At 41.2% G+C, this 26,057-nt stretch overlaps 2 protein-coding genes across 3 annotated transcripts; one reads left to right on the top strand and one right to left on the bottom strand.

Annotated features, from left to right (window-relative positions):
• Positions 1-2,339: 2,339 nt before the first annotated feature.
• Positions 2,340-15,778, bottom strand: steap2 (STEAP family member 2, metalloreductase). 2 transcript variants are annotated; one of them, XM_035142959.2, is made up of 7 exons: positions 15,684-15,778; positions 13,867-14,151; positions 12,808-13,253; positions 10,436-10,602; positions 7,862-8,389; positions 4,543-4,707; positions 2,340-3,976 (listed from the first exon to the last, which is right to left on the bottom strand). In XM_035142959.2, exons 3-7 carry the CDS (start codon positions 13,196-13,198, stop codon positions 3,683-3,685), a joined length of 1,545 nt encoding a protein of 514 aa, XP_034998850.2. In that variant the 5' UTR covers positions 13,199-13,253; positions 13,867-14,151; positions 15,684-15,778; the 3' UTR covers positions 2,340-3,682. The 2 variants fall into 2 exon arrangements, with proteins under 2 accessions (XP_034998850.2, XP_034998851.2); XM_035142960.2 differs by having other exon boundaries at positions 14,033-14,151.
• Positions 15,334-25,783, top strand: alg14 (ALG14 UDP-N-acetylglucosaminyltransferase subunit). Its single transcript, XM_035142962.1, has 4 exons — positions 15,334-15,598; positions 16,239-16,390; positions 18,392-18,514; positions 25,464-25,783. Exons 1-4 carry the CDS (start codon positions 15,457-15,459, stop codon positions 25,692-25,694), a joined length of 648 nt encoding a protein of 215 aa, XP_034998853.1. The 5' UTR covers positions 15,334-15,456; the 3' UTR covers positions 25,695-25,783.
• The last annotated feature ends 274 nt before the right edge of the window (positions 25,784-26,057 follow it).

Raw genomic sequence — 26,057 nt, 5'->3', positions numbered from 1 at the left:
AAGATCCGCTATTCTCCTCCTCGCAAATTCTGTTCCAATTTGCATACTGTGCTGCCAACCAGTGCCAGAATACTGTTCATTGACTATCATCCCACAGCAGCTGATTAAGAAGCTCCCTCTGCAAATTAATTTTTGACTTTTTGTCAGACAGACCACAAACAGTCTGTTGTGGCACCAAGACATCACAAACCATCCCACTGAACACAGAGGCCCCTCAAGGCTGCGTGCTCAGTCTGTGGCCAATCACTCTGCTTACATTTGACTGCGTTACCAAATCCAACTCCAACCAGTTCATCAAATTTGCAGATGACTAGTAGGACTCGTCAGTAATGTCGATGAAACATCTTACAGGGCAGTGGTGCAACAGCTGGTCTTCAGGTCAAAGACTGAGCATTCCCCACTACAAATCAGCGGCTCCTCTATGGAGAGGGGCAGCAGCAAAAAACCAAGCTTCTTTGGAATCCACATCACTGAGGATGTGTCCTGGACTCAGCCACACACCTGATGCATCCCTTCATGGTTTGGTAGCTGCAGTGTGTCAGACAGAAAGACCTTACAACATGTCACAAGGATGGCTGAGAAGGTCATCAGGGTCTCACTCCCCTTTATTGAGGACATACAGTCCTGCTCACCATTATTGGCATCCCTTCATTTTTTGCATAACCTGTACAATATCTTCAGAAATAAATGGAAATGTACCAAATTTATATCATCAGGATCTTTTAATTGGAGGTCCAAAGTAATTTAACAAAGAAAATTGTTTTTTCAACTTGCATATTGTAATTTCAAAGAAGAAACAGAAAAAACATCATGTGCAGCAATAACGGCACCCCTCTTTAATATTTGGTTGCACACCCTTTGGCAGTGATGACAGCCTCCAAACGTTTCTTGTAGCCATCTATAAGCTTCTTGCACTTCTCAGCTGGTATTTTCTCCCACTCTTCCTTTGCAATTTGTTCAAGCTCTTGAACGTTTGCAGGGTTCTTTTCCCCAATAGCAGATTTCAGCTCACCCCAAAGATTTTCAATCGGATTGAGATCAGGACTCATTGCTGGCCATTTTAAAACAGTCCATTTTTTCCTTTTCAACCATTCCTGCATGCTTTTGGATGTGTGCTTTGGGTCTTTGTCTTGCTGGAGGACTCATAATCTTCGACTCAAACCAAGTTTTCTTACACTGGGTAGGACGTTTCGCTCTAAAATCTCTTGATAATTCTCTGATTTCATGATTCCTGTGATACGGTCAAGGCATCCAGTACCAGATGCAGCAAAGCAGCCCCACAGCATTATGGATCCTCCACCATGCTTAACTGTTGGTAGGGTGTTCTTTTCCTTGTAGGCTTCATTGCGCCGTCTGTAAACAAACTGTTGGTGTGCATTGCCAAAAAGCTCTATTTTTGTTTCATCTGTCCACAGAACATTTTCCCAGAAGGACTGCGGTTTGTCCAGGTACTCTTTGGCAAAGATCAGTCGTTCCTTTTTATGTCTTTTCCTCAGCAATGGTGTCTTCCTTGGCCTTCGCCCATAAAGCCCTGTTTGGTTTAGTGTGCGGCGTATGGTACTTGTTGAAACCATGACCCCAGACTGTTCCAGGTTGGCCTTCAGGTCTTTGGATGTTTGACGTGGTGTTTTTTCCACCATTCGCACCAACCTTCCAAGACTTCTCTCATCAATTTTTCTCCCCCCCCTCATTTGCTCTTTTGTATCAAACACGAATTCTCTATAGAAAAAAGTTGTTTCACTTTTTTCAGGAGATATTCCACATTATGTACTTAAACTTCTTGGGTGCCAATAATGGTGAGCAGGACTGTAGATGTTCTCGACATCTATAAGGAGACATGCAGGAGGAAAGCCTTCTGTATTGTGAGACACTCCTCCCACCCCTTTATAATGCCAACTTTTGTCTTGTTATTTTATATCATTTTAGCTCAGGCACTTTATTGCACTTCATGATTGTTGCACTTGTCTTTTAAAACTGCTGCTTTTTTTGTATTGTTCTTAAACAGTTTGTATGTGCACATGGATCCCGAGAAACACAATTTTATTCCACTGTATTTTTTTAGATATTGCTGGAATTTCACGAATAAACTTGAAACTTGACAGTCAGCCGTAATGTGCGTATTAGCCAAAAAGCAACATTAAAGCTGCACGTGATTAAAAATGTATGGCTGATTAATTAATTGGCAAGAGCAGGCTCTAAAACATTTGGTACTGTAGTACAGCAAGGCAGCCAATGCTTTTTGACTAATTTCAAGTGAGAGAATATACATCCAGACGTAAAATGTGCTTTAGATGGATGATCCACCAGAGTGAACATCACGTTTGGATGAATGCTGTCAGTATTTTGGTGACATACTTTATTCAAATTGATGGGCACATTGAACAGAAGAGATTATCATCAGCATTACACCCAACAGCGCTGATGGAAAAGTCACACACATCTTACACAGTGAAAATGATCAGATCTTACCTGTATGATGATGTTGCCCTGACACTGTTTTGGACAAGGCAGCATGACTAACTGTATGAGCTAATGCCATTGTACTGGCAGATAAGCTACATGGCAGGCAACAAAAATATCTTCACCATTAAGACTGCTGCTGCAGTGTGTACAAACATGAATTGTCAATCAAAGCCATGGATCTCACTGATTAGAACATGACAGATAGACACAATATTCACTGGTACAGTACCACAGTCATGAAGGGCAGAAAAACCTTAACAACATAGTGATAATGCACAATCAACAAATACCTTAAAACATTTGACAGTTTTATGTAACATCTTTGTAAAAATGAGAACAATGTTAAGCAGAATGAGATAATAAACAAAAAAAACCCTAATGATTTCTTCTAAGTTACTTACACATATTCCGATCCAGAATTGTTTTTTTTTTAGGCTGTAAGAATGAAAAACATTACTTAAAAGAAATGTGTGAACGTCCAAGTAGAAATACATGTTGGGTCACCAGGTTGTTACAGGACTAACATACTGAACACTGATGTATTTTCTCGGAGTTTCTTGTTGACTTGACCTGCATTAGAACTGTGGGAGGAAACATGACATAGGCATCTGGAGATCACAGACAGAAGAACCCAGCTATTCATGTGTATTTGTTGTATTAAACTGCAGTTGTAGATTATGATGTTGTACCTGTGACAGGCCCATACATCACTCAGAAAACAGTTACCCGATCAGAAGAGAGACTCAGAAGTGTCTTTTCATTAAACATCCCTGCCTGGTAAACACATGTCTCCACCCTATGACATCATTGGGGTTACTTTCTCAGACTTGTTCACACTATTGCTTTCATAAGCTGAGTAGAACTAGTAAAGTTACCTTTATGTGGAAAATTTGTGGTCCTACCCTTTTCATTAATGACTAATGTGTATCTGAGTGTACTGTCTGGCAAAGGACAGAATGAAAATGTCGGTGAAATATTGGCAGGTACTTGGAGCATATTGATAGGTCAAGGAAATAATATTCAGTTTTACAGTTTGGGCAAACATCTGGAACACAATCACACAAGTACATAATTCACATGTCAGGAAACACTGTTCACAATAACAAAGTGAGAACAATTTGCCTTTTCATCACATGAGTAAATAGTGTTTGTTTGTATGGCATGTGGCAGTATGTGTGGAAACCTAAGTAAAGGAGCAGATCGCTATGTGCTGCATTGATCACATGATGGTGACTCTCTCAGGTGAAACATGGGCAGCTGAACCCACTGGCTCCAGGCGCTGGCACCGGTACTGACAGCTATCCATTCCCCGGCGGATCCGATGGAGCTTGCAGGCAACACAGGGAAGCAGAATCACCACCTTTCCCAGTATCACACAAATCGGCAGGGCCAGGGCCACCACGAAGCTGGGGGGCAGGTAGAAACGGTAGGCCTCCTCCTCAAAGGCCCGCTTCCAGCCAAACAGCAGGCCATGGAAGGTGGCAATGAGCAGGGCAATGTAGCCCAGAGTGGACTGGAGCAAAGACAGAGAGACGTGTGATGGTGCGCACATGTAACAACTGCTATGAACGTACAGCAAAGCCATCCCTCCATTTCAGACACACAACTCCTGGTACACTGCAATATTCCCATGTGACAAACTTCACCTTGTGTAACAAAAACCCAGTGTTCCCTATTCCTGTTGTTCACATAACCTTTACTGTTTACATCAGATGCATGCTGGTGCTCAAACAACAAGTGGAAGTTATTGTAGTTTGACTACAGATTCGACAACTCTCTGACATGCTCAGCAGTTATATATGTAAATATTGGCTTATATCTATAATATCATACACATATTTTCTGATTCAGTCGTAAAATCTGTCACACAATATCATTATCTCTAATTTTCATTGAAGACAAACATCTATCATAGAAAAAAAAGACTGTTTCTGCAGAATCATTAGTGATTATTTTGATCGAAGCAACAGAATCATGGATTCTGCAGCTCTGGTAACATTTCACGCACTTTACAGCTTTTCCACCCTCTGAGGAAAGTCACTGTCAGACTTCGAAAACCCCTGGATTTTATGTTCATACCTGTATAAAGCTGAACTCCCTCCAGTTGAGCATGCTGTGGACGGATGGAATGGAGGTGATGGCCAAAAGTGACAGGAGCCCAAGACTCATGATCCCAAAGGAAACATACATCTCCACCCTCCACACCTCCTCCTCATTCCACGCATTCTCCACGTTAGCATGGACCTGACAACACAGAAGATGCTCAAGATAGAATTCATCAAAGGCATTATCACATATCACTTGTTTTAATGCATGGCCACATCAACCTGCAAGAAAAGACTGGGACAAAGACGAGGTGCTTTGACTCTATTTACCTCCTGTAACCACGTCTAAAGGGTTAAAAGAATACTAGCGGCACCAGATTTGTTTTGTGGTAATATGATTAGAACATGAATGCAGGAAATATGGAACATGTAAGTGAAACTTTGAAATATCTCAAATGTTCTACCTCAACACTCATTAATAAAACTGAACCCATCTCAAAGCTCTATACATTGTATATTTGGCGTCAGTAATATACATTCCCATAAAGTTTTCAATTAATTTAGCACACGGCTGCATAGATATGGGTGCGGACATGACCAATATTTATCACCAAATCTATTACAATGTGGACAAGACGTGCCATATGTCGGAGTATGCAGAGTATTTCAGGCACTCAAGCATGGATTTGGGTTAAAGTGATGGTCAATTAAGAATGTTTCAATTTTCTTTACTATTTCAAGCCAGAGTTAATCCTCTCCTGAAGAAACCCACCCTCAACCCGTCTGAAGTAAACAACTACAGACCTGTCTCTCTTCTTCCCTTTCTTTCCAAAACTCTCGAGCGAGCTATCTTTAATCAACTCTCCTTCTATCTTCACCACAATAACCTTCTTGATCCTCACCAGTCTGGTTCCAAGGCAGGCCACTCAACTGAGACTGCCCTCCTTGCTGTCTCTGAGCAACTTCACACTGCTAGAGCAGCCTCTCTCTCCTCTGTCCTTATCCTTCTAGACCTTTCTGCTGCATTTGACACAGTGAACCACCAGATCCTTACACACACCGGCCACTTTATTAGGTACACCTTGCTAGTACCGGGTTGGACCCCTTTTGCCTTCAGAAATGCCTTTATTCTTCATAGCATAGATTCAACAAGGCATGGTGTTTAAACGATGCTCAATTGCTACTAAGGGGCCCAAAGTGTGCCAAGAAAATATCCCCCACACCATTACACCACCACCACCAGCCTGAACTGTTGATACAAGGCAGGATGGATACAAGGCAGGATGGATCCATGCTTTCATGTTGTTTACGCCAAATTCTGACCCTACCATCTGAATGTCGCAGCTGAAATTGAGACTCATCAGATCAGGCAACGTTTTTCCAATCTTCTATTGTCAAAGTCACTTAAATCCCCTTTCTTCCCCATTCTGATACTCGGTTTGAACTTCAGCAAGTCGTCTTCACCACGTCTAGATGCCTAAATGCATTGAGTTACTGTCTTGTGATTGGCTGATTAGCTATTTGTGTTAACAAGCAATTGAACAGGTGTGCCTAATGAAGTGGCCGTGAGTGTATTTCCACCCTACATGATCTGGGTGTCGCAGGCTCTGCTCTCATCCTACCTCAACATCCGCACTTACTGGGTAACTTGGAGAGGATCTGTGTCTGAACCTTGTCCTCTCACTACTGGGGTCCCTCAAGGTTCTGTCCTGGGTCCCCTCCTCTTCTCTCTGTACACCAACTCTCTTGGCTCTGTCATTCAGTCACATGGCTTTTTCTACCACAGCTACGCAGATGACACCCAACTAATCTTCTCTTTTCCCCAATCTGAAACACAGGTAGCAGCACGAATCTCTGCCTGTCTGACTGAAATTTGTCAGTGGATGTCTGCACACCACCTGAAAATTAACCTTGACAAGTATGAACTACTTTTCTTTCCAGGGAAAGGCTCTCCCACCCACGACCTGACTATTACCTTTGACAACTCCGTGTTAGCCCCCACCCAGACTGCTAGGAACCTGGGTGTGACACTCGACAGCCAACTCTCCCTCACTGCCAACATTACTGCAACAACCCGTTCCTGTAGATACATGCTGCACGACATCAGGAGAATACGTCCCCTTCTCACTCAGAAGGCAGCACAGGTTCTGGTCCAGGCTCTGGTCATCTCAAGCCTAGACTATTGCAACTCCCTGCTGGCAGGTCTACCTGCTAGTGCCATCCGACCTCTGCAGCTCATCCAGAATGCAGCAGCTCGACTGGTCTTCAACCTACCTAAACCTCACACTACTCCGCTCCCTTCACTGGTTACCAGTGGCTGCCTCCAGGACATGGTCAAACCTTACACCCCAGCCCGTCCACTCCGCTCTGCATCTTCCAATCGGCTACTTGCTCCCTCACTGCCAGCTAACCACTCAACAAAATCACGACTGTTTGCAGAAAGTCTACACATCTTCCACCGCAAACTAAAAACACATCTCTTCCGACTATACCTTGAATTAAAAAAAAGTAGCGCTTTAGATGCACTTATATGGCACTTTGTAGTTTGGCTTTCTTGAAGAAAATTGTACTTTCTTGATTCTTGTTGTTCTGGGTTTGTACCGTCATGGTTGAATGCACTTATTGTAAGTCGCTTTGGATAAAGCATAGGCTAAATGAAATGTAATATCATACAAGGATGTCTCCAAATGTATTAAGGAAGATCGAGGAAAAATATGAAATATCAATATTGAATATCATGGAAAAATCCAAATCCATGCTTGACAAGGGAACGGTTTTATAATTTCTTACAATGATTAATTATTTTGCACCACATTTTTCAGTTCATGTAAGCCTAATGTTGAACACACTGGTCCCTTTAATGTCTTTGGGTTGTTAGATCATAAACCCTTGATTTAAAAAAAAAGACTTGATTGGATTGAAATTGGTTCAGATGTAAATGTTTTTACATCTCCCTCATCTCCCTCATTCATGTGTATGTATTAACAGGCCAGTCTTGCCTGGGCCATCAATGTATCATTGCAGCAGGCAGAATAGGTCAATGGAGCATATATGTATGTAATATAGGTCTATGTAGGCAGCAGCTCTGGCTATAGTGCATGTTGCCGGATACAGATTTAGTTTTGTAGCCCATATTCAGAAATCAGTTTGTCTCATAGGGCTTAATAAGGTGCAACATCCTCTTCACCCCCAACAGGAGATAAATACATCTTTAGATGTATTAGTTGGAAAGAAGGAAAATAATTATATTTCTCAAAATGATGATATATTTCATGCCAGCTTTGTGTGGTGGGAGTTCAAATTTATGAGAATGAATGTGGACATATTGTCAGTAACCTCTGTCCTATACTGACCTGCTGGTAGGCAGTGTTGAGCAGCAGGTACCTCTCCGATCTCCTCATGGGCAGACAGAGGCTGTAGAGAACGTGGACAGCAGCCAGAAAGAAGCTGAGGAGGCCCATCTGTTTTCGGCTCTGCAGCCACCCCTCCAGCCAATGTGGGAAATGTCTGTACTTAGTACCATAGTAGAGCTGGTGGGCAGCAGCCAGCTGGCCGGCCAGGTACACAAGGGCCAAAAGAGTGATAGCAACAGTGGGCAGTGTCCGATTGACTATCTCAATGGGGATCTTGTAAAAGTCACTCTGCTTGTATTTCACATATGGGTGGATGATATCTCGTACAAAAGAGTAGGCAAAAAAGAAGATAGAGAGGGCCACAGCAGCTAGGACTGGGCCCCTCCAACCAGGAAATAATTGTATGGGCATGTTCTCAATGTCCCTTGAAGAAGACAAGGCGCCCATATCCACAGGCTGGAAGTTGAGCTGGCGGGCTAACTCCATAATTTGCCGTCGAGCCTCCACTGAGTCACTGCAGATGAATACCTACACAGAGCCAGGATTACAGAGAAGAGGACTGGTTAAAGAAGCAGAAAGTATGGAACCGAGGGGAGAAGACATGTGACATACAGTATTGTTAATTACTTATTTCTCTTTGCCACTGAACTCCTGAAAGAGCCACAGTGTTGCACTGGGTGACATGCTCCATAATTACCATGAAAAGTATGTTGACTTAGGGTATATGGTATAGGTTCAGTTCCCACCTGGCCCTTTGCTACATGTTCTTCCCCATTTTCTCTCCCCATTTCACACTTGCACTGTACTATCAATAGCAGCAAAACATTCCCTCTACAGCTGCCAGAAATACTCATCAGAGCAAAAATATGTAGTAACCCACTGCTGAGAGTAGTGAAGAACAGATGCACATTTTTGTGTCGTTTGAGCAAACATTTTTACAAACCACAGCAACTAGCTATTTTAGGAAACAGGACCTGGACCTTTTTACTGTACCAATGTAAACTATATATCTGTCAGTTGTTTTAAGAATTAAATCAGATTGACGTTAGTGGGAACCAATGTGGTCTAAGAGCACAGACAAGATAGGGAGGTCAGGAAGTTCTGAGAAACTAAATAACAATTGATTGATAAAAAAATACACAGAATTTTTCCTCTAAAAACCTCCCAGTTATGTGCATATGAAGTAGCAATAACATAAATCTTCCTTTTGAAATGGATTAAAATGAAATAAATTATCTTTTCTTCTGAAACCAATGGTTCACCATAAAATTCTTCACCACCCAATGTACTGTTAACCTGAGCTTTAAGAAGCGTCTTCATGGCAGGACTTAAGTTGTTGTTCCAGACTTTTATAATACAAACCATAGATAAAGACAGCTGACTTGTTGGGGGATTATTTCAGGATTAATTTTACAGCCAGGAGCTCTATTGTTATGAGTGTCCTGCATTGTGTAATCTGTGCCAAAATTAGATGAGATTGAAAGTGTCCGATTTGTCATCATGCGAGAAAACACAGATCTTGCAGTGAGCCTTTTTATATCACCTTTTACTGAAACAAAATGCATTTGACCTGAGTATGATGATCCACATTACCTTTGGAATAGAAGTTTGACAAAATAATCCAATTTCTTTCTTCAGTTTGTCTACTTGTTTTCTTCTGGAGCTTAAATGAAAAATCTGTCTTTTGGTGATGGATGTTTCTAAATGATCATGTTGCTGTCTCAGGTATTATCATGTGACCAAAGTAATAATTTGATCTTTCTCTCAACACCTCTGGTCCGTGACCTTTGACCATTTCCCACTGGTTTTCACAGACAGCTAATTTACTCTCTTGTCCTGTGCCCTTGATCCTGTCTTGCGCCCATCACTGTCCTAGAAGTAAGTGGACGACTAGAGATTTTTTTTGTATAGTGCCAAATCATAATATAATTTATCTCAAGGCACTTTACATTGAAGGTCAAGACCTTACATTTTTTATAGAGAAACCCAACAGTTCACAAAGACCAAATTATTCTCTTTTTATCCAGACTATGTCCATTGTCAATGTGAGTAAGTGTGTGCATGAATATATGTATGAGATGCACTGTGCATAGCTTTACAACGAAATAAGATTCATTAATTTGCAAAAAAATAGAAAGTCAGTCAGTGATAATCTTGTGGCAGAAGGTATAATAAACTATAGTATTTGAGACACTGAGAGGTGAAGAAATACTAAAAGAATGTTCTACATGTGTCTACCACCTCTGAATGTGATTGGATCTCAAATGTGTTCTCTGTGTGTCTTGGGTTTGTTCACACCTGAACTTAGAGCTGCCTATTTCTGTTAACTGGAGACAGACATTAATACCAGGTACAGAGCCTTAGTGCTGAGAGATCACCTGGTATTGTGTGAATGAAGGCCCAGACTAATGTGACTTGAGTGACTGATCCAACTCAGTGTGAATGAATTCCTTTGATAAATGCTGATGGTGAGCTGTATATTGCCACTGAAATCTACGCAAGAAGCTTGTATGTGAACCTTTGTGATAAGTTTGTTGTTGATTTCAAAGAACAGAATGTGTTGGACGTTTGTACCTGTGTGCTGGCATCTTTGGGGCAGCTCTGCTGCATGGCCCATGCTGAGATGACGTTGAAGCCTTTGACCACTATAGAGTCCGGCAGCAGTGAAGCCAGATATTCAGCGTTCGACTCTGGATACTGGTTCACCCTCCTGTTATTACTCACATCCACCAGGTACTTTCCTGCAGGACATTAATGCAAAACACATGATTCTGTCATTAATGACATTAAATATGTCACTTGTATCTCATCTTGCACAAGTTGCTTCAGTAAAGCCACTATCAGGACTATAATCACCACAACAATTTGTTATTGTTAGAAGACATATGAGGACCCTTTTTCCCAGAACTGTTCATTCATGACTTTTATTCTGTTTGTTTTGTTGAAGACAGGAGGCATCAACACAGTCCTTGTTTCCATATAGAAGGTAAAAGAAAAAAAAATAGTATCCTAATTTAAATAAATACACATATAAACAGCAAAAGGGGATACACTGGACATCCCCTCCTTCCATTTCTGTGCCGTAAGGAGTAGATCACAGTAAAAGATGCAGTGCAAAAAATAAATGAAATAATACAAATTGCAGTATTATTACGAATTTGCACTCATCAATTTGAAAAAGAGGCACAGAGGCTCCTTTTGCAGCAAATTTATGTAATTTAATCAATTTATCAGTCTCAAACCAGAAGTCATGAATTCTCAATTCAATGGATCTCCATTCTCGACTTCAAAAGAACACAAAGGCAACCACCAGGTACAAAAATATGAGATTTATTGACTAATGTCTACTAGGGAGGGAAAAGTTTCAAGGATAACTCAAGAATATGCAAAATGGAATAAATGCAACATGATTTAAAGCAATGCAATAAAAAGGTTGTAATTTGAGGGATCATGGCAGATAAGTTGGGTTGTGCTGTGATCTGCAACTAATGTATAAGTGAATGAACTTATGAAGGTAGATTTAGAGATTCAAATTCTGGTAACGACATCAACCCATTCATTAATAACAGAATCAAATGATTGGACCAAGCCTACTTGAATGAGTGCCACTGTGCTCAGGACCTTCTCGGCCAGACTGTGGTTCGGTGGCTGGTGACCTCACATCGGGTCCAGGTGGTCTGTCATTGAGACAACATCAGTTGTTCAGCAGCGAGGCCTGCCAGTGGTCTCAGTTGTTCAGGTTGAGGCCTTGTCTGCTGCAGGCTCTCTCTCTCTCTCCTAGAGCACATGGGTCTCTGAATGAGACTGATGGAGCAGGCAAGCTGACGGGTTGCTATTGGAACTGGCGCTGATTAATTAAGTTCTGTACTCGACTTTGTCCTTCAAACTCCAGGAGAAACTGGGGTTGGTCGTACGACACAAAATCTCCTAAACTATTTAAACAAAGTCGTAATGAAGTTATTTTAAAAGATTTAGACAAAAAGAGCATTTGATGCAGTATTCTTCTGACCAGCTGGCTGTTGACAAAAAATAAAATATTGCGCAGGCAAGTTACTTGCAGGTAGGACAAAGTAAATCTATAGATAAAATTGGTGAGACAGTGAGACCTTTAAATAGGAAAGATGACAAGAGCTAACTAAGTATATAATAGTAGAAAAAGCAATGGAGTGTGAAGTTAAAACAAAAGTGAGAAGAGTCTGTGTCTGTCCACTGTTTTTAGTCCCACGTGCTCGGACGTGTCCCTGAGGGCAGTCACACTGTAGTTTTCACTTTTGTAGGAGAAGTAATGATTTTATATTGTTTAATTGTGAGTTCACATATTCTATCTCCACCATGACCCAATAAAAATGTGGTGTATGGAAAACCAAATAAAAATACCACATAATTTCCTTAATGACAACACAATATACTTTGAAATGTTTTCAAGCCAGTTTTAGTAGCCTACAATACTCACCTCAATTACAAATACTTAATTTCCACTGATTATGAGGTGATCCTTTCATAAAGCATCTGCATTGGAGGTTTACGGAGACTAAAGTTTTAGTAGCTGCCCTCCAGTTTCTGACATTAGAATCATGTTGGGGACTTCACAGCCATCGGAGGAGGAATGATTACAGTGGCCAAAATGGTGCACACATGGTGAGTGCACCATTCGCTAACTTTCTTCAATATAGCTCGAATTCATCATTGTTAATAGTTAATAATTAATACAGCTCCAACTCATCATAGCATATGCTATGCTTCAGTGGTATATAATATTATAACATCCATTTAGCATGTCTTTTTGTTGAATGAGCTTCAGTTAGCTTTTCCATCACAAATAAACATCAGGTCTACTTTTACTGTAGTAAAATGTTATGTGATAATGCACTTGAAAGAGTCATCACTCCACTGTGAAGAAGAGGTGTCTTTAAATAGATGCTTGTGTTCTGAGTGTGTGTTGGTACCTTCCAGTAGATGTTTGAGGTCCCACAGAACAGCATAATGCTCACGGCGGATTGCCAGGAACACGACACTGGCCTTCCCCACAGCGTCTTCATGGTGCGTCACGTCCACCACATGGGGAAATGACTGGGCGGCCAGTTTGGGATGGCGACTGCCCACCACCACATGGAAACCACGACGCAGCAGGCGGATGGTCAGGCTCTTGGAGAAGTCACCTGAGCCCAGGATGGCCACTGTAGGCTGGGTAGACACACAAGTGGTGCCAGTATCTCCAACTCCATTCTTAATGCCGTTGGGCAGGAAACAGGCCTGGGCGTGATGGACGTGTTGAGAGGAGGAGGCTGTGAGGAACATGTGGCTCCTGCTTCCACCCATCATAGAGATAGAGTCCATCCTTCCTCCCTGTCACTTCCTCTATGGTTTTCGGCTAAGGAGGATTTCAGTATGGCTAAAGGAGATAAGCACAAAGGGAATTTTAGCAACATTTTTGGGTTTTTCTCAGGAATATTTCCTTGACATCCTACACACAATCACAGGATGGCAGACTATGCATTAGTTTAGGCCACTAGCTTCCCTGTGGGTGTAATGATGGTTGTTATGAGAGCTACACATTTTGTCACATTTTGGTTCTCATTCAAATTTGTAACTTTAACCTTGGCTACAGTTATTCATCCATTTCTGAACATTGATGTTAGGCTGTGGCACAAATCATAAAGCAGTGCATTTAGATAACCTCAAGAGAACTTTACACTTTAGAAAAGGGCTAATGTTACCAGCCAATGTGTGTCCTGCTCAGCCTGACTTAATCTGATCAGCATTCTTTTAAGAATCATCTATAAAATTATAAATGCCTTCTATTCGTGATGGAATGCAAATATAAAAAAAGAACGTGTGTGTGTGTGTGTGTGTGTGTGTGTGTGTGTGTGTGTGTGTGTGTGTGTGTGTGTGTGTGTGTGTCCTGGTCGTCCTACAGTGGCTACCATCATGTGCTGCAGCAGCTCGCTAGACGGTGATCAGAGGTCATCCGTCCACCAGGAGACGTGTCGTCTCGTCATACTGACCTTCTGTCTGCAGAGACCTTGTGTTCTTGTGAAGGACACGGCCGCGTGTGCACCTGTAGCGCTGCAGCACGGCCGCTGCTGTTCCACTGTGGAGCCGCACAACACAGCGAGATGATGAACACACATTGACCGTCCACACCGAGGCTACACACACGGTGTGACCCACCTGTCAGTCACCCACAGGCTGCTGTTGTTCTCTGTCCATCCCCCTGCTCCTGATGCTGCTCAGCCTCCGCGTCTCAACACATGCTGCGTTCAGGAGCTGTCGGAGACAACAGCTTTCCTCTGAAAACAAATGCAATTCTCAGACCAAAATAAAATACATAAATAATCTGAACAATTTCAATAATATAACTAAAATTACAAAGATAACTTAAATCTAGACAATTTACATGTAGAAAAAAAGGAAATGAATAATGTAATTTACATTGGCAGCTGTTTAGCCTACATATTTATCATATTATATGAGATGATAGGCTATATATTGGACTATATTAAACTATATTATATTATAAATGATCAGACAGTGCAACACAAAGTGTCATGCACGACCAAAGAATGTCTGCTCAGAAATACATAACATATTTTGTTATCTTCCCATGGGACTTTGGATGACATCATTCTCTTCTACCACTGAGAACATTATTGAGATCATATCTAAAATGCACAGCATTGAAAACATAACTTGAGTAAACATAGCCTGGTTTGTTAAATATTCCCAACACACTTTCAGTGTGAAACTGGATTTTTGACTGTCTGACAGTACTGTATTCTGAACATGTTGGATCTATGTTAAGATGTATAGTTACGCTCAGTGCATGAGGATAAAAAAAAATCCTGAAAATGGTCCTGGTTATTAAAAAGACAAATCTAACTTATTAATGAGATCAACTAAATTCATTTAATCGAATATTGCTCAGTGAAAAATGTTCTATTTTGGAGCCTAGCGTGGTCTTCTGCTTATGTAGACCATGATTCACCTCAAGGTTAGAGGCGTTGTTACATACGCTAGCTTATGTTATGGAGCTTAACTTTTCATTGCTGTTTGTCTGTCTGTTAACATGATTACCAATTTGATTCAAACTTGAAAGGGTTGAGTACAGGCCAAGGTAGAATTCATCAACTTTTTCACTCGCTTTAATATTGCGTTACAGGGAATCAGCCGTGGCTGGGGTATGTGCTCTCAGGGTTTCCTTCGAGTTCATCCTGAAATGGTTCTCTGCTTTACCACAGTTGAAATAAGTTAAGAGGTAATCTGCGTTACCGAAGCCTTTCTGTCAGCTCCAACCTCAACAACAGTGTGTGTGTGTATATAAAACAAACGTGTTATATATGTGTGTGTATGTGTTTGTGTACAGAGTAGGTAGTAATTTATGTCAAAGGGCCGTAACATAACCTCAACACGTTGTGTGTCAGGAGTGTAAATAGAAACATTGCATATATGCAATTCCACTCCACGAACAACCGGGGGCAGTGTGCTGGTGAAGGCGGAGGGATTTGTACATAGCTGAGCAGGAAAATGTGCCTGAACTCGGAGCTCTATATCCAGTCAAAGCACAGTGTCTGAGTTGCTGTTACGCATCCGCCATAATGTCCCTGGAAGGCGCTGCCTTTGCTATTTTACTCATATGTGTGTTTTTGATTATCCGGTTATATCTAGTTGTGAAGACTGGACCAAAGCTGAAACCTGGAAGCAAAGGTCCGATTGCTGTTCTCGTCGTTGCAGGATCAGGTACCGTTCATGACATTACCTCAGACACGTGTTCTCAGCTTAGATCAAGCTAAACAGTAATATTGTTGTGAGTCAGGTCATTTACCGCTAGATTCTAACGCTCAAATGCGGGCAAGCCGAATGTGTTTTCGTGTTCTGCCATTAGCGGACTTCCTTAGCAACAATGCTAACAACATCAACCGTACGTACTGTGGGCTGTACCAAAACATCGGGGAGCATGGGGGGGTTAAACTAGAACTCTTCTGTGGTTATTCAATATTTCTTCTTTCCCCTTTGCTCTCAAGTCAACAATGCGTTTCCACAACTAGAGCAAATCCCACATTCTAAACATGGAGCTCCACTGTGTCTACCAGACATTCGGACCTGGCTGCGGAGAGCTGCCCCCTCTCGGCCTCAAGAGAATTAGTGAGGTCCAACACTGACAACGGCTTTGATGCTAATCTGAAGATATAATCAATTATTGAGAAATTGAGGAATCTGTGGGGTTTGTTGGAATAAATCATATGTAATGTATGTAATGTTTGGTAAGCTCTCAACCTTAATGGTCCGGTCACCATGCTACTGCCTCACAGGCTCCCACTGCTGCACTTCAGGTTCATCTTCATGGTGTAAACCCCAGGGTGTCCTGTGTGCTTCCCAGGTGGTCACACCACAGAGATCCTGCGGCTGATGGAGAGCCTGTCTGCCGCCTACACCCCCCGACACTATGTTATTGCTGACACTGACCAGATGAGTGAGGAGAAAATCAGCACATTTGAGAGCTCTAAGCAACATTCAGACTCTGGATCACAGGTACACAGCTGTCTATGTTCTGGGCTTCCCGTGTTATATCAGAGGGCAGCACTGTCTCAGATTGTGTTCAGACCTTGTCTATAACATGAATTGGTTCCAAACACAACGCCTGGAAGCTGCTTTATGACATGCATGGTGTGTGTGTGTGTATGTGTATGTGTTTCAGATAGTTTCAGTTATCAGTTCACTGCAGCGCTCACTGTAGTATTAGAGTCTGAATGAAATGTGGTTTAAAGCTGCTTAAACAATTCAAAGACTGAATAAATAGACATCATCGTCACTGGATATTACTATCATCAGGTAACTGATATTATATTTATATTGTAGGCCTTAGCTAATTGGAGATCATTGCTCAGTCACATCATTTCATCAAACAACTTTATTATAAGGCAAATATGCCCAAAAATCTAATTAAGGCACCAGGTCCTTTTTCATTCCTCCAGCATAAAAGTGGAGGCTGTACTGATCAGTGTGTATGTCTGTCTGTAATCAATTGCTTCCTGAGCAGACACCTTTTGGGATTTTTCATGAAACCTCACAGTTATGTTAGTGATATTATTTTCTGTATTCAAATAAACAAGTACATACATTTTAATTATGTGATAAATGATTTGATTGGAAGAATTTTCTCTTTTCTCACTGATACAATTACCAAACTATCAAAATATCAATTAACATCACAAAATAGTGGAATAAGGTCGAACTTAGAAGCTGGAACCTTAAAAATATTGGATAAGAAGTTGTCTTGGAATCAGTCTATGCTTGGAATTTATAATGTTAAGAACAGTAAATCCCCAAAAAGTCACTTGTGACATGGTCTTAGTTCTTACAGCTTTTAACTCTGTTTCCTGATTAGTTTTTTATATTTTGGTGTTTTGCATTTGTTCTTTTACTTATTGAGCTGTATCTTGAACAATGAACTGCTTTGAGATCTTTATCACACTTAGTGGGCTGGTTGGTTAACCACATCTGTCATCGTAGATCCTGTCAGTTGATGAGTGTAATTGTTCACCAGTAGGGGGCACAAGTACACTTCTCATGTGTTGTTTTAGCATCGCAGTGAGGAAAGAAACTGTAATGAACAGGAATATCACATATCAAAATATCACATAACATAAATTTGGGGTTACATGAATTGAAGTTTTTAATGACATGATATACACATTTAGAAGAAAATAAGCAAAAAACAAAAGATGTACAAATATCAGACACAATTATGAAATAAAATGAAAAGACCTAAGAAATCACATGCCAGAAAATTAATAAAATCCAGTCAGCCACAAAAATCAATGACCCACATTCAATGCACGAAAAATCATTACAACCTTTTTTTGATTTTGATGGTTGTTTATTGATATTAGAGGGATCCAGATTTCCAATTTCCAGTTTAGTGTTGCAATTAGTGATTATTCCCATTAACGATTAATTTGCTGATTATTATATAGATGCATAAAAATTAACTTAAATGTCAATTTTTCTCTTGATTTACTAATTAATTAGATGACTAATAATTTCCTGTGCTTTGTGCAAACATGTGTTCTTTTTGTTTAGTAGTTAACTCGGTTACCCACAATAATATTGTTTTACTTTAGCATATTGCCTTTATTAAAAAGCTAACTGCATTTTCCTGAACTACTCTTTTTATACGTTGTATTTTTAATGCGGTGAGCACCACAAGGAAAACGTCATCCATATCCATTGTATTTGTCTTGAGGCGGAAATCTCCCCAAAATGAATTATCTACATGGCGAGATAACACAAAATGTAAATGAGAACATATTTTGTGTGATTAGAGGTGGACTGAACCTTCATTGTTTAGCAGTGTAGATAAAATGACAGAATCATTGGAAAAGTCCATGATCGGTTTGTTTGTGTGCTGGTGAGATGTGAGAGTTTTATCCAAATACACAAGAGATGTGTGATGAGTACCGTATTTCTGTTGTGCAATTCAAATGATCATGTGTCTGAGACAGGTGATAGCAACCTGCCCTTGTTCCACAGTTCACCATCTGTCGGATCCCACGGAGCCGGGAGGTGCATCAGTCTTGGAGTTCCTCAGTTGGCAGTACCCTGAATGCCCTGCAGTACTCCCTCCCTCTGGTGTTCAGACTCAGACCTGACGTAGTAAGTGGACACATCAGTCAGTAGCTGTGACCGTAGCTGCCACACAGAAATGTACCTCTACAATGACATCCAGCACCATCTTGCACTTGTAGCTATATGCAGATTACACACAGATATAAACACAGCAATTCCTCCTCATGAAACACACAATGCTGACATTTAACTTGTGTTGCACAACGCGATCATGCTCATTGAGTTATGCAGCATCTGTCTCATTAATCAATGGGCTTCTAACAGATATCCCCATTCCCAGAACATATTTAGCTATATCTAATTTTGAACCAGAACATTAGATCAGTGCAGAATGTCATTTATTATTCAATTGAAAACAACTAACGCTTCATACACTACATGCCATGACTTTCATGGTCAATACGTTTCTGCACTGTTCACACTGCACAACTTTTTTTTGTCTTCTAATCATGAATCTTGAATTTGTTGTGGTTTGCTCACTGCATCACACAAATTACAAGATCTTTGATCAGGAGGAATCCCAGACAAGAATGTGTCTGCGCTCCAAACTAGATTTTGTCATGGTAACACAACACACACCAAAAGAGTCACAGGACATGCACTTCTTTACTACTTTGTTTGTTTCTGTTTATTTGTCTGTGACCATAGAACATTTGGTTCTGAGGCAAAGAAATATTGGAAAATGGAAAAAAGGCAAAGGTAAAAGACTGTGTACTTAATTATTTTGAGTGAAGAATCTACGCATCCCATAACCCATTTCGAATGATCCCTTTCCAAAGACTTCCAGTAAGCTTTGTCTTGACTTAACCTTGTTGTTCATATAGAGTTGTAAAATATTGTAGTTTGTATATAGCGTATTGTGTATAGAGTAGTAATCTAGTGTAGAAATGCTGAACGATCCGATCGAAGCCGACATGAATTTCATGGTTGGGGTATACATTTCTATGGTAACAGTTAGCTCTACCAATCACAGACATCACTATTACACAACTGATGACTGTGGGGAGTATAGTACTTCTTAGCATCGCGAATAAAACACGTTTCTCCCAGAAAGCAGTTGATATCAAAAGCCGTCTTAGACATGAACTCCGGAGGATGTCCGCAGAATTAGGATTGGATTTTTTTCCTCAGTTTGCCGTTCACACACATGAACGATGCAGCAGGAGATTCTCTGGTCCGACTCGTTCACAACAACACAGAAATGTTCACAGCGTTCATTTGTCACCAAACGCTCTCTTGACATCTTCCGTAAAAATGTTATTGTTGTTAATCAAAATCTCTTAAAAAAAAAAAAGTACTGGATATATACTTCCTGAACCAAGGTTTAAATATCAATATCAAATTATCTGCAAAAGCATGTAGGTTTTGCATCTGCCTGTAAATCAATCAATCAATCAAATTAAATTTTATTTGTATAGCCCATATTCACAAATCACAATTTGTCTCATAGGGCTTTAACAAGGTGTGACATCAGAATCAGAATATCTCTTCAGGATTATCTTTTGTAACAGGGGAAATCCATTCTTGTGTGGGATTCCACTCACACATTGGCTGGAGCTGGTCACTGCATTCATTGCCAGTCACAACAGGGTCAAACTTCTAGATTTGGACTCAGTGACAGGCCCAGATATTTAAACTGCTAGATGTCTGCCAGCAGTCAGTGACGCAGCAGCAAGTCTCTCAGACGTCTTTGACCTCACCAGAGTATGTAGAGCCCTTTGTTCACAAAATTGATAAGCAGATCAAATTTTCTCCACTTATAGCTCATTAGACAACATCTGTTCCACAATATCTTTCATTTCTGAAATATTAGGTGAAGTCAATGTACAGTGAGAAAAATGTTCTGAATGCGGGAAAGAGTCTGAAAAAGGCTGCCTGTTAGTTGTGTACATGTTGGAACATACAACATGATAGAGTGACTTCACATCAGATTTATTTATAAATTGATGAAATTAAAATTTTTGCCCATCACTCTATACTCAATAACCCATAAATTACTAGACTGGCACTCAATAAAGTGTAAACAACAACCAAGGTCCTACAGTCCCCTTAAATGTGGATCTCAATCCATTCACTATTCCCTGGGAAATCAGTGGAAATAGTAAAAGAAAAAACAGCCTCGCAATTTTAAGTTAAGAAAAAATTCTGACTACCAAGTTTCAATAACATTGTTTCAGTAGTTTTCATGTAACAGTCAAACAGACAAACGGCAATGAAAACATAAGGAGGCAACAAGGCGCAGTTAACAAAGTAAAATGTTGAGATTTATCATTTCTGAAAATCCAAAACTGAAATCTCTAATTCACAAACCTTTTTTAGACCCTTTGTTTTCACCTGCTGCAAATTGAATTGTATTTGTTTGTTGTGTTGTGCTGGCATTGTTCAACTCCTCTGCCTTAATGTAGAATCCACATATTGTCCAAGCAAGCCTGGTAGACAGACATTCACATAACACATTGTAAATGTAAATGGGACAGGATCAACATAATTAAAACAAAACCACTTCCACGCTGAACTGACAGACATACAGGAGATAAGGTTCAGACGGTGTAATTATTTGTTTAAATGGAGCCTGTAAGTGAAACCTCACAGCAGCTCTCCGAAATGGAGGCAGAAAATGACACGTTCACAGGCAGGTGTTTGTGTTGGGCAGCTGTGCAAACCAGCCGTCCATCAGATCAAACACCTCAGAGATGGCCTGTGAGGAGATGACACGCTGAAGCCAGCCCAAACATCAAAGTGATGTTGCTCTTTCACATTTCTCCTGAATTCACTGCTGTCATTATAGGATCTAGGTTGAACAATTCTTCCTGTTCACAGGCAGTATAAGTCATTTCATCATGTACACCACTCCCCGTAGTTCACAGGTTTGGTCAGGCTGGTGACTGATCACTAATAAATATTTCTTGGAAAAATCCTGTCATACAAACTGAGTCTGTGAGATATTGCTTTTTCCTCTGTTGATAGTGATCCTTCCCCAAACATTAGGGGTGGTCTGTAGGCCCAGCTTAACAGCCTGTTTTCCAGCAAAAAGACATTTGATGATCTGACAAGTTTGAGCTTGAGCATACTGATGCTTTTGTTCCCACATTTGAGATATTAAATACCACATGAATGCATACCACACCATTTTATGTTGCAGTATTTGTATTTGTTATGATGATACAGTTTTCTTTTTGCAAAATATATTGCACTGCACTCCGGACATTCTCTGGAGGAGGAGCATGTGTGAAGGCAAATATCAGAGTGAAAGCCTCTGGATTATCCGCCTGGCCCCCTAGTAATAAACAAAAAGAAAACAAATATCGGAGGGTGAAAAGGCACAGCCATACACAAAGGAGACACCGAAGAAGATGCCAAGAGAGTTTGTGGTGATAAGAGCCACCAACAGTGTCTGTGTCGCAGACAAAATCACGTGATCTACGCAGCAGAATTAATATGTTGCTTCCTGCCTCTGCCTTCGGCACCCGGCTGCACGACCCCTCGTCTGAATAATGCGGAGGATTTGTTGATGTTGTGAACTCGTCTGTGCAGACAACCTCACGCTGCATTGTGCATGTGTGAAAGGCAAACTGTAACTAATATCTGCTTCTAAGATATCTATGGTGATAATTGAAAGACATTGGGGGCAGTTTTTAAATGCACTGAAAGCATAATTTCCAGTGAGTAGTGTTGTAGTGAGAGTAGAGCCAAAATCATCTGGGTAAATTACAGTAACAACTCTGTGGTGTACAACACTCACTTTTAGTCAGTGAAGTGTCTGTCCAGCTTCATTTGTGGCTAGTTGGAAACAAAGCCAGGGATTTACCAGAAATGCCAGAAATGTTCCAGCCAGGCTTAAAGGGATAGTTCACCACTATGCCGATGGAGGGGTGGGTGAAGTGTTTGAGTCCACAAAACACTTCTGGAGTCTCAGAGGTAAACTTTGTTGCAACTGAATCCGATACAATTGAAGTAACCGGCGACCTATACTTAAGACGTAATAACAAAACAGAAAAAACATAACATGCCTCCATACTGCTTGTGTGGTGTCATCCAAGCCCCCAACATTCATATTCGACCCGAAACGGCATCATTTACACCATGTTTTTAGCCTAAATGTCCGTTGATATCTTCCTACGAGGTACGTTCACGGACCCTCGGACACACCATCGTGTGGCTACGTCCACTAGCATCGCCACTTCCATTAGTGGACTTTTAGGCTTAAAACATGGTGTAAATTACCTCTGTCGAGTCGGTATACCACTGACCAGTGGAGCAGCAAGCTGATTGGCAGATTGATGTTGTGCAGCATGTATCTACACGATCGGGTTGTTGCAGCAATGTTTGCGGTAAGGGAGAGTTGACTGTCAGGTGTCACACACAGGTTCCTTGCGGTCTGGGTGGGGGCTACAACAGAGTTGTCGATGGTGATAGTAACGTCATGGGTGGGAGAGCCTTGAAGGAAAAGTAGCTCGGTCTTGTCCAGGTTGGTTTTCAGGTGGTGTACATCCACTGAGAGATGTCAGTCAGACAGGCAGAGATTCTTGCTGCTACCTGTGTTTCAGACTGGGTAAAAGACAGAATTAGTTGGGTGTCATCTGCGTAGCTGTGGTAGGAGAAGCCATGTGAGTGAATGACAGAGCCGAGAGGGTTGATGTACAGAGAGAAATGAAGGGGACCCAGGGCAGAACCTTGAGGGACCCCAGTAGTGAGTGGACAAGGTTCAGACACAGATCCTCTCCAAGTCATCGGTAGGTGCGGTCTTTGAGGTAGGATGAGAGCAGGGAGAGAGCAGAGCCTGAGACACCCAGATCCTGAAGGGAGAAAATAAGAATCTGGTGGTTCACTGTGTCAAATGCAGCAGAAAGGTCTAGAAGGAGAAGGACAGAGGAGAGAGAGGCTGCTCTAGCAGTGTGAAGTTGCTCAGAGACAGTAAGGAGGGCAGTCTCAGTTGAGTGGCCTGCCTTGAAACCAGACTGGTGAGGATCAAGAAGGTTGTTCTGGTGAAGATAGGACGAGAGTTGATTAAAGATAGCTCGCTCGAGAGTTTTGGAAAGAAAGGGAAGAAGAGAGACAGGTCTGTATTTGTTTACTTCAGATGGGTTGAGGGTGGGTTTCTTGGGGTGTTCTGGATGTAAAATCTTTTGATGGCACTTTAGCAAGATGTCTTTATAGTGATGTTTACTGTATAAATAAAAGCAATCATGAAATGTAAACTGCATATGTATAGTCCTCTCTAGAACTGATACACTTACACTGGCACAGCCGTCCGTGTATCAAACCAGGACATTCTGCCGACATTCTGGTTAGTGGACGACACGCTCTATCTCCTGAGCCACAGCTGACCATTCTGAATATATACATGGAGATGTGTTTAGCAACTTAGGACAAAGCCCCAAGTTTAGGTGAGCAAAATTAAAGGAAAAAAATGGCTTTAATGTAATATTTGATTGAATAACACTTGCTTGCAATAAGTATATCAAGCCTGCGTCACACTGACATCACCAAACAACAGACAACCTTCAATTCTCAGTTGATGTAAAACACTAACCACTGACCACATATGCCAGGCCAACCACCAAGGGTGGCATATTTTAAGTTCTATGAGTTTTTCTACAACCTCAAGAACATTTTCTTCCCTGAATGTAAAGATCTATTTGTGCTATTGTCACAACAGCACTGTCCCTGTAAAGTCCCTCAATAATCCAGGTGAATACCAGAAATCTAACCATGTTGACTGGGTTTCTCATTTTTACGGTGTAAGAAGTGAGGTTACTGGAAGAAAGTCGACAATTACCAGATTATGTGAGTGTGTGCAAATCCAGTGCCTGGAAATAAGATTTCCATCACCACAATGCTATTTATGGCTGCCAGAGAGAGCTTAAGATCAAGTGGTGAAATCCGCTGTTGTTCATGTCATACTGAAATATATTTTAGTATTATTTACTGCACTGACCACAGTATTTGTCTAGTTCACAAGTGAAAGGTTTGTAATCTTAATGTTTACATTAGCTATGACCTGAACAATTCATCTTGTGAATGCGGATTTGCTGTTCTATACTTTTCAATGTGAGAGTGATGCAACTGTTCCACTTTCAGAGTGCAGCGTGCAGGGTACATGTCTGATGTGTCTGTACTCTGGAGTTGTATGATGACTTCTCCAGACTACAGAGCAGCTCAGCCTGGTTTCCTGTAAACCCAACACCCGCAGCCCCCCTTCAGCCCTGAGGCCACTTATTCATCTCAGCACCCTCCCCCTTTGTCTTCGAGTCTTACTCAGCTGCCTTCACTGCTGCCTCTTAATGCCAGCTTCTCCAACCTGAGTGTTGGGGAGCAGTTCAACTCAGTGATGTTTACCTTCAAGCACACCACATACCTCTCCATACCCCAGTGTCTTTTTTCAGCTAGCATGTAAATGGGCTACATTCGAAGAGCGCTTTGCAGTCATATCAACTACTCAAAGTGCTTTACAGTTCAAGTTGGGGACAATTTAGGGGAGGTGCCGGGTATTGAACCACCACTGGTTAGTGGACTACCCTCTCTACCTACTGATGTAGGTCAACATAAGCTGTTTTCAGTCAGGACCTGTGAAGGAGGCCCAGAGATTTTGGTCTGGACTTTCTGCGGCGGTTGCCTCTCACATCAACAATGCAGCAGGAGATTCTTGTTCCGGAGCCTCTCACTCAGACTCACTCATTTGCGTTCTTACATAAAGCTCCTCCCTCCGGACATTATCCAGAGTTCATTGCATGTCTGAAAGCAGCTATAAAGATATGAGTTCTATCACAGAACCCCAGATCAGCACAGATGCCACTTTCTATGTAGCTTATGCAAAATGGAGTATATATCACTTCCTGGAAATGTGCTCACCCCCTTCTCTCTCTCTCTCTCTCTCTCTCTCTCTCTCTCTCTCTCTCTCTCTCTCTCTCTCTCTCTCTCTCTCTCTCTCTCTCTCTCTCTCTCTCTCTCTCTCTCTCTCTCTTTGTTGTTTCAGGTGCTGTGTAACGGCCCAGGGACTTGCGTCCCCTTGTGTGTGGCAGGACTCCTGCTTGGAATTCTGGGAATGAAGAAAGTTCTTATAGTTTATGTTGAAAGTATTTGCCGGGTGCACACACTGTCACTCACGGGGAAGATCCTGTACCCGATATCAGACTATTTCTTTGTGCAGTGGTCTTCTCTGCGGGACAAATACCCCAAATCCATTTTCATGGGAAGAATAGTTTAAAAAATCTATTACACAAAGTATACACAAATACAGAATGAAATTGTATGTTTGTTGTAATTAATTTGAATAAATACTTTTTCCATTTGTCATTTATTTGTCATTATTTGTGACTTTTCATATAAAGGGCATGGTCTAACCATGGTATATTCTCTATGACAATACATAGGAAATAATTTGCTCTCGTTATTTAAATAAAAAATTTAAAATACTGTTTATATAATTGCCATAATAAGATGGTTAGACGCTCAATGCACTCTGGATTTACAGGTTTCTCTCTGCTACAGCTTGAATAGTTATTTGAAGTTGCAGTTTGTAGAATTTAGTGACATAAAGTGGTGAAGTGTCATGTGGCAGCTGAATACC

This window comes from Hippoglossus stenolepis, chromosome 19, assembly GCF_022539355.2.
Source record: "Hippoglossus stenolepis isolate QCI-W04-F060 chromosome 19, HSTE1.2, whole genome shotgun sequence".
Classification (NCBI taxonomy): Eukaryota; Metazoa; Chordata; class Actinopteri; order Pleuronectiformes; family Pleuronectidae; genus Hippoglossus; species Hippoglossus stenolepis.
Note: the sequence above shows the minus strand (reverse complement) of the source record. Positions and strands in the feature narration are given on the sequence as shown.

What these genes read in the sequence shown, in the direction of transcription:
- steap2 (XM_035142959.2), bottom strand. Translation starts at nt 13,198, where the DNA reads ATGGACTCTATCTCTATGATGGGTGGAAGCAGGAGCCACATGTTCCTC. An exon ending in TCAACACTGCCTACCAGCAG is followed by an intron (nt 4,708 to 7,861) that starts GTCAGTATAGGA and finishes CTGTGTTGTCAG; the next exon opens with GTCCATGCTAACGTGGAGAA. An exon ending in GGGAGTTCAGCTTTATACAG is followed by an intron (nt 3,977 to 4,542) that starts GTATGAACATAA and finishes TCTTTGCTCCAG; the next exon opens with TCCACTCTGGGCTACATTGC.
- alg14 (XM_035142962.1), top strand. Translation starts at nt 15,457, where the DNA reads ATGTCCCTGGAAGGCGCTGCCTTTGCTATTTTACTCATATGTGTGTTT. An exon ending in TCTCGTCGTTGCAGGATCAG is followed by an intron (nt 15,599 to 16,238) that starts GTACCGTTCATG and finishes TGTGCTTCCCAG; the next exon opens with GTGGTCACACCACAGAGATC. An exon ending in ATTCAGACTCTGGATCACAG is followed by an intron (nt 16,391 to 18,391) that starts GTACACAGCTGT and finishes CTTGTTCCACAG; the next exon opens with TTCACCATCTGTCGGATCCC.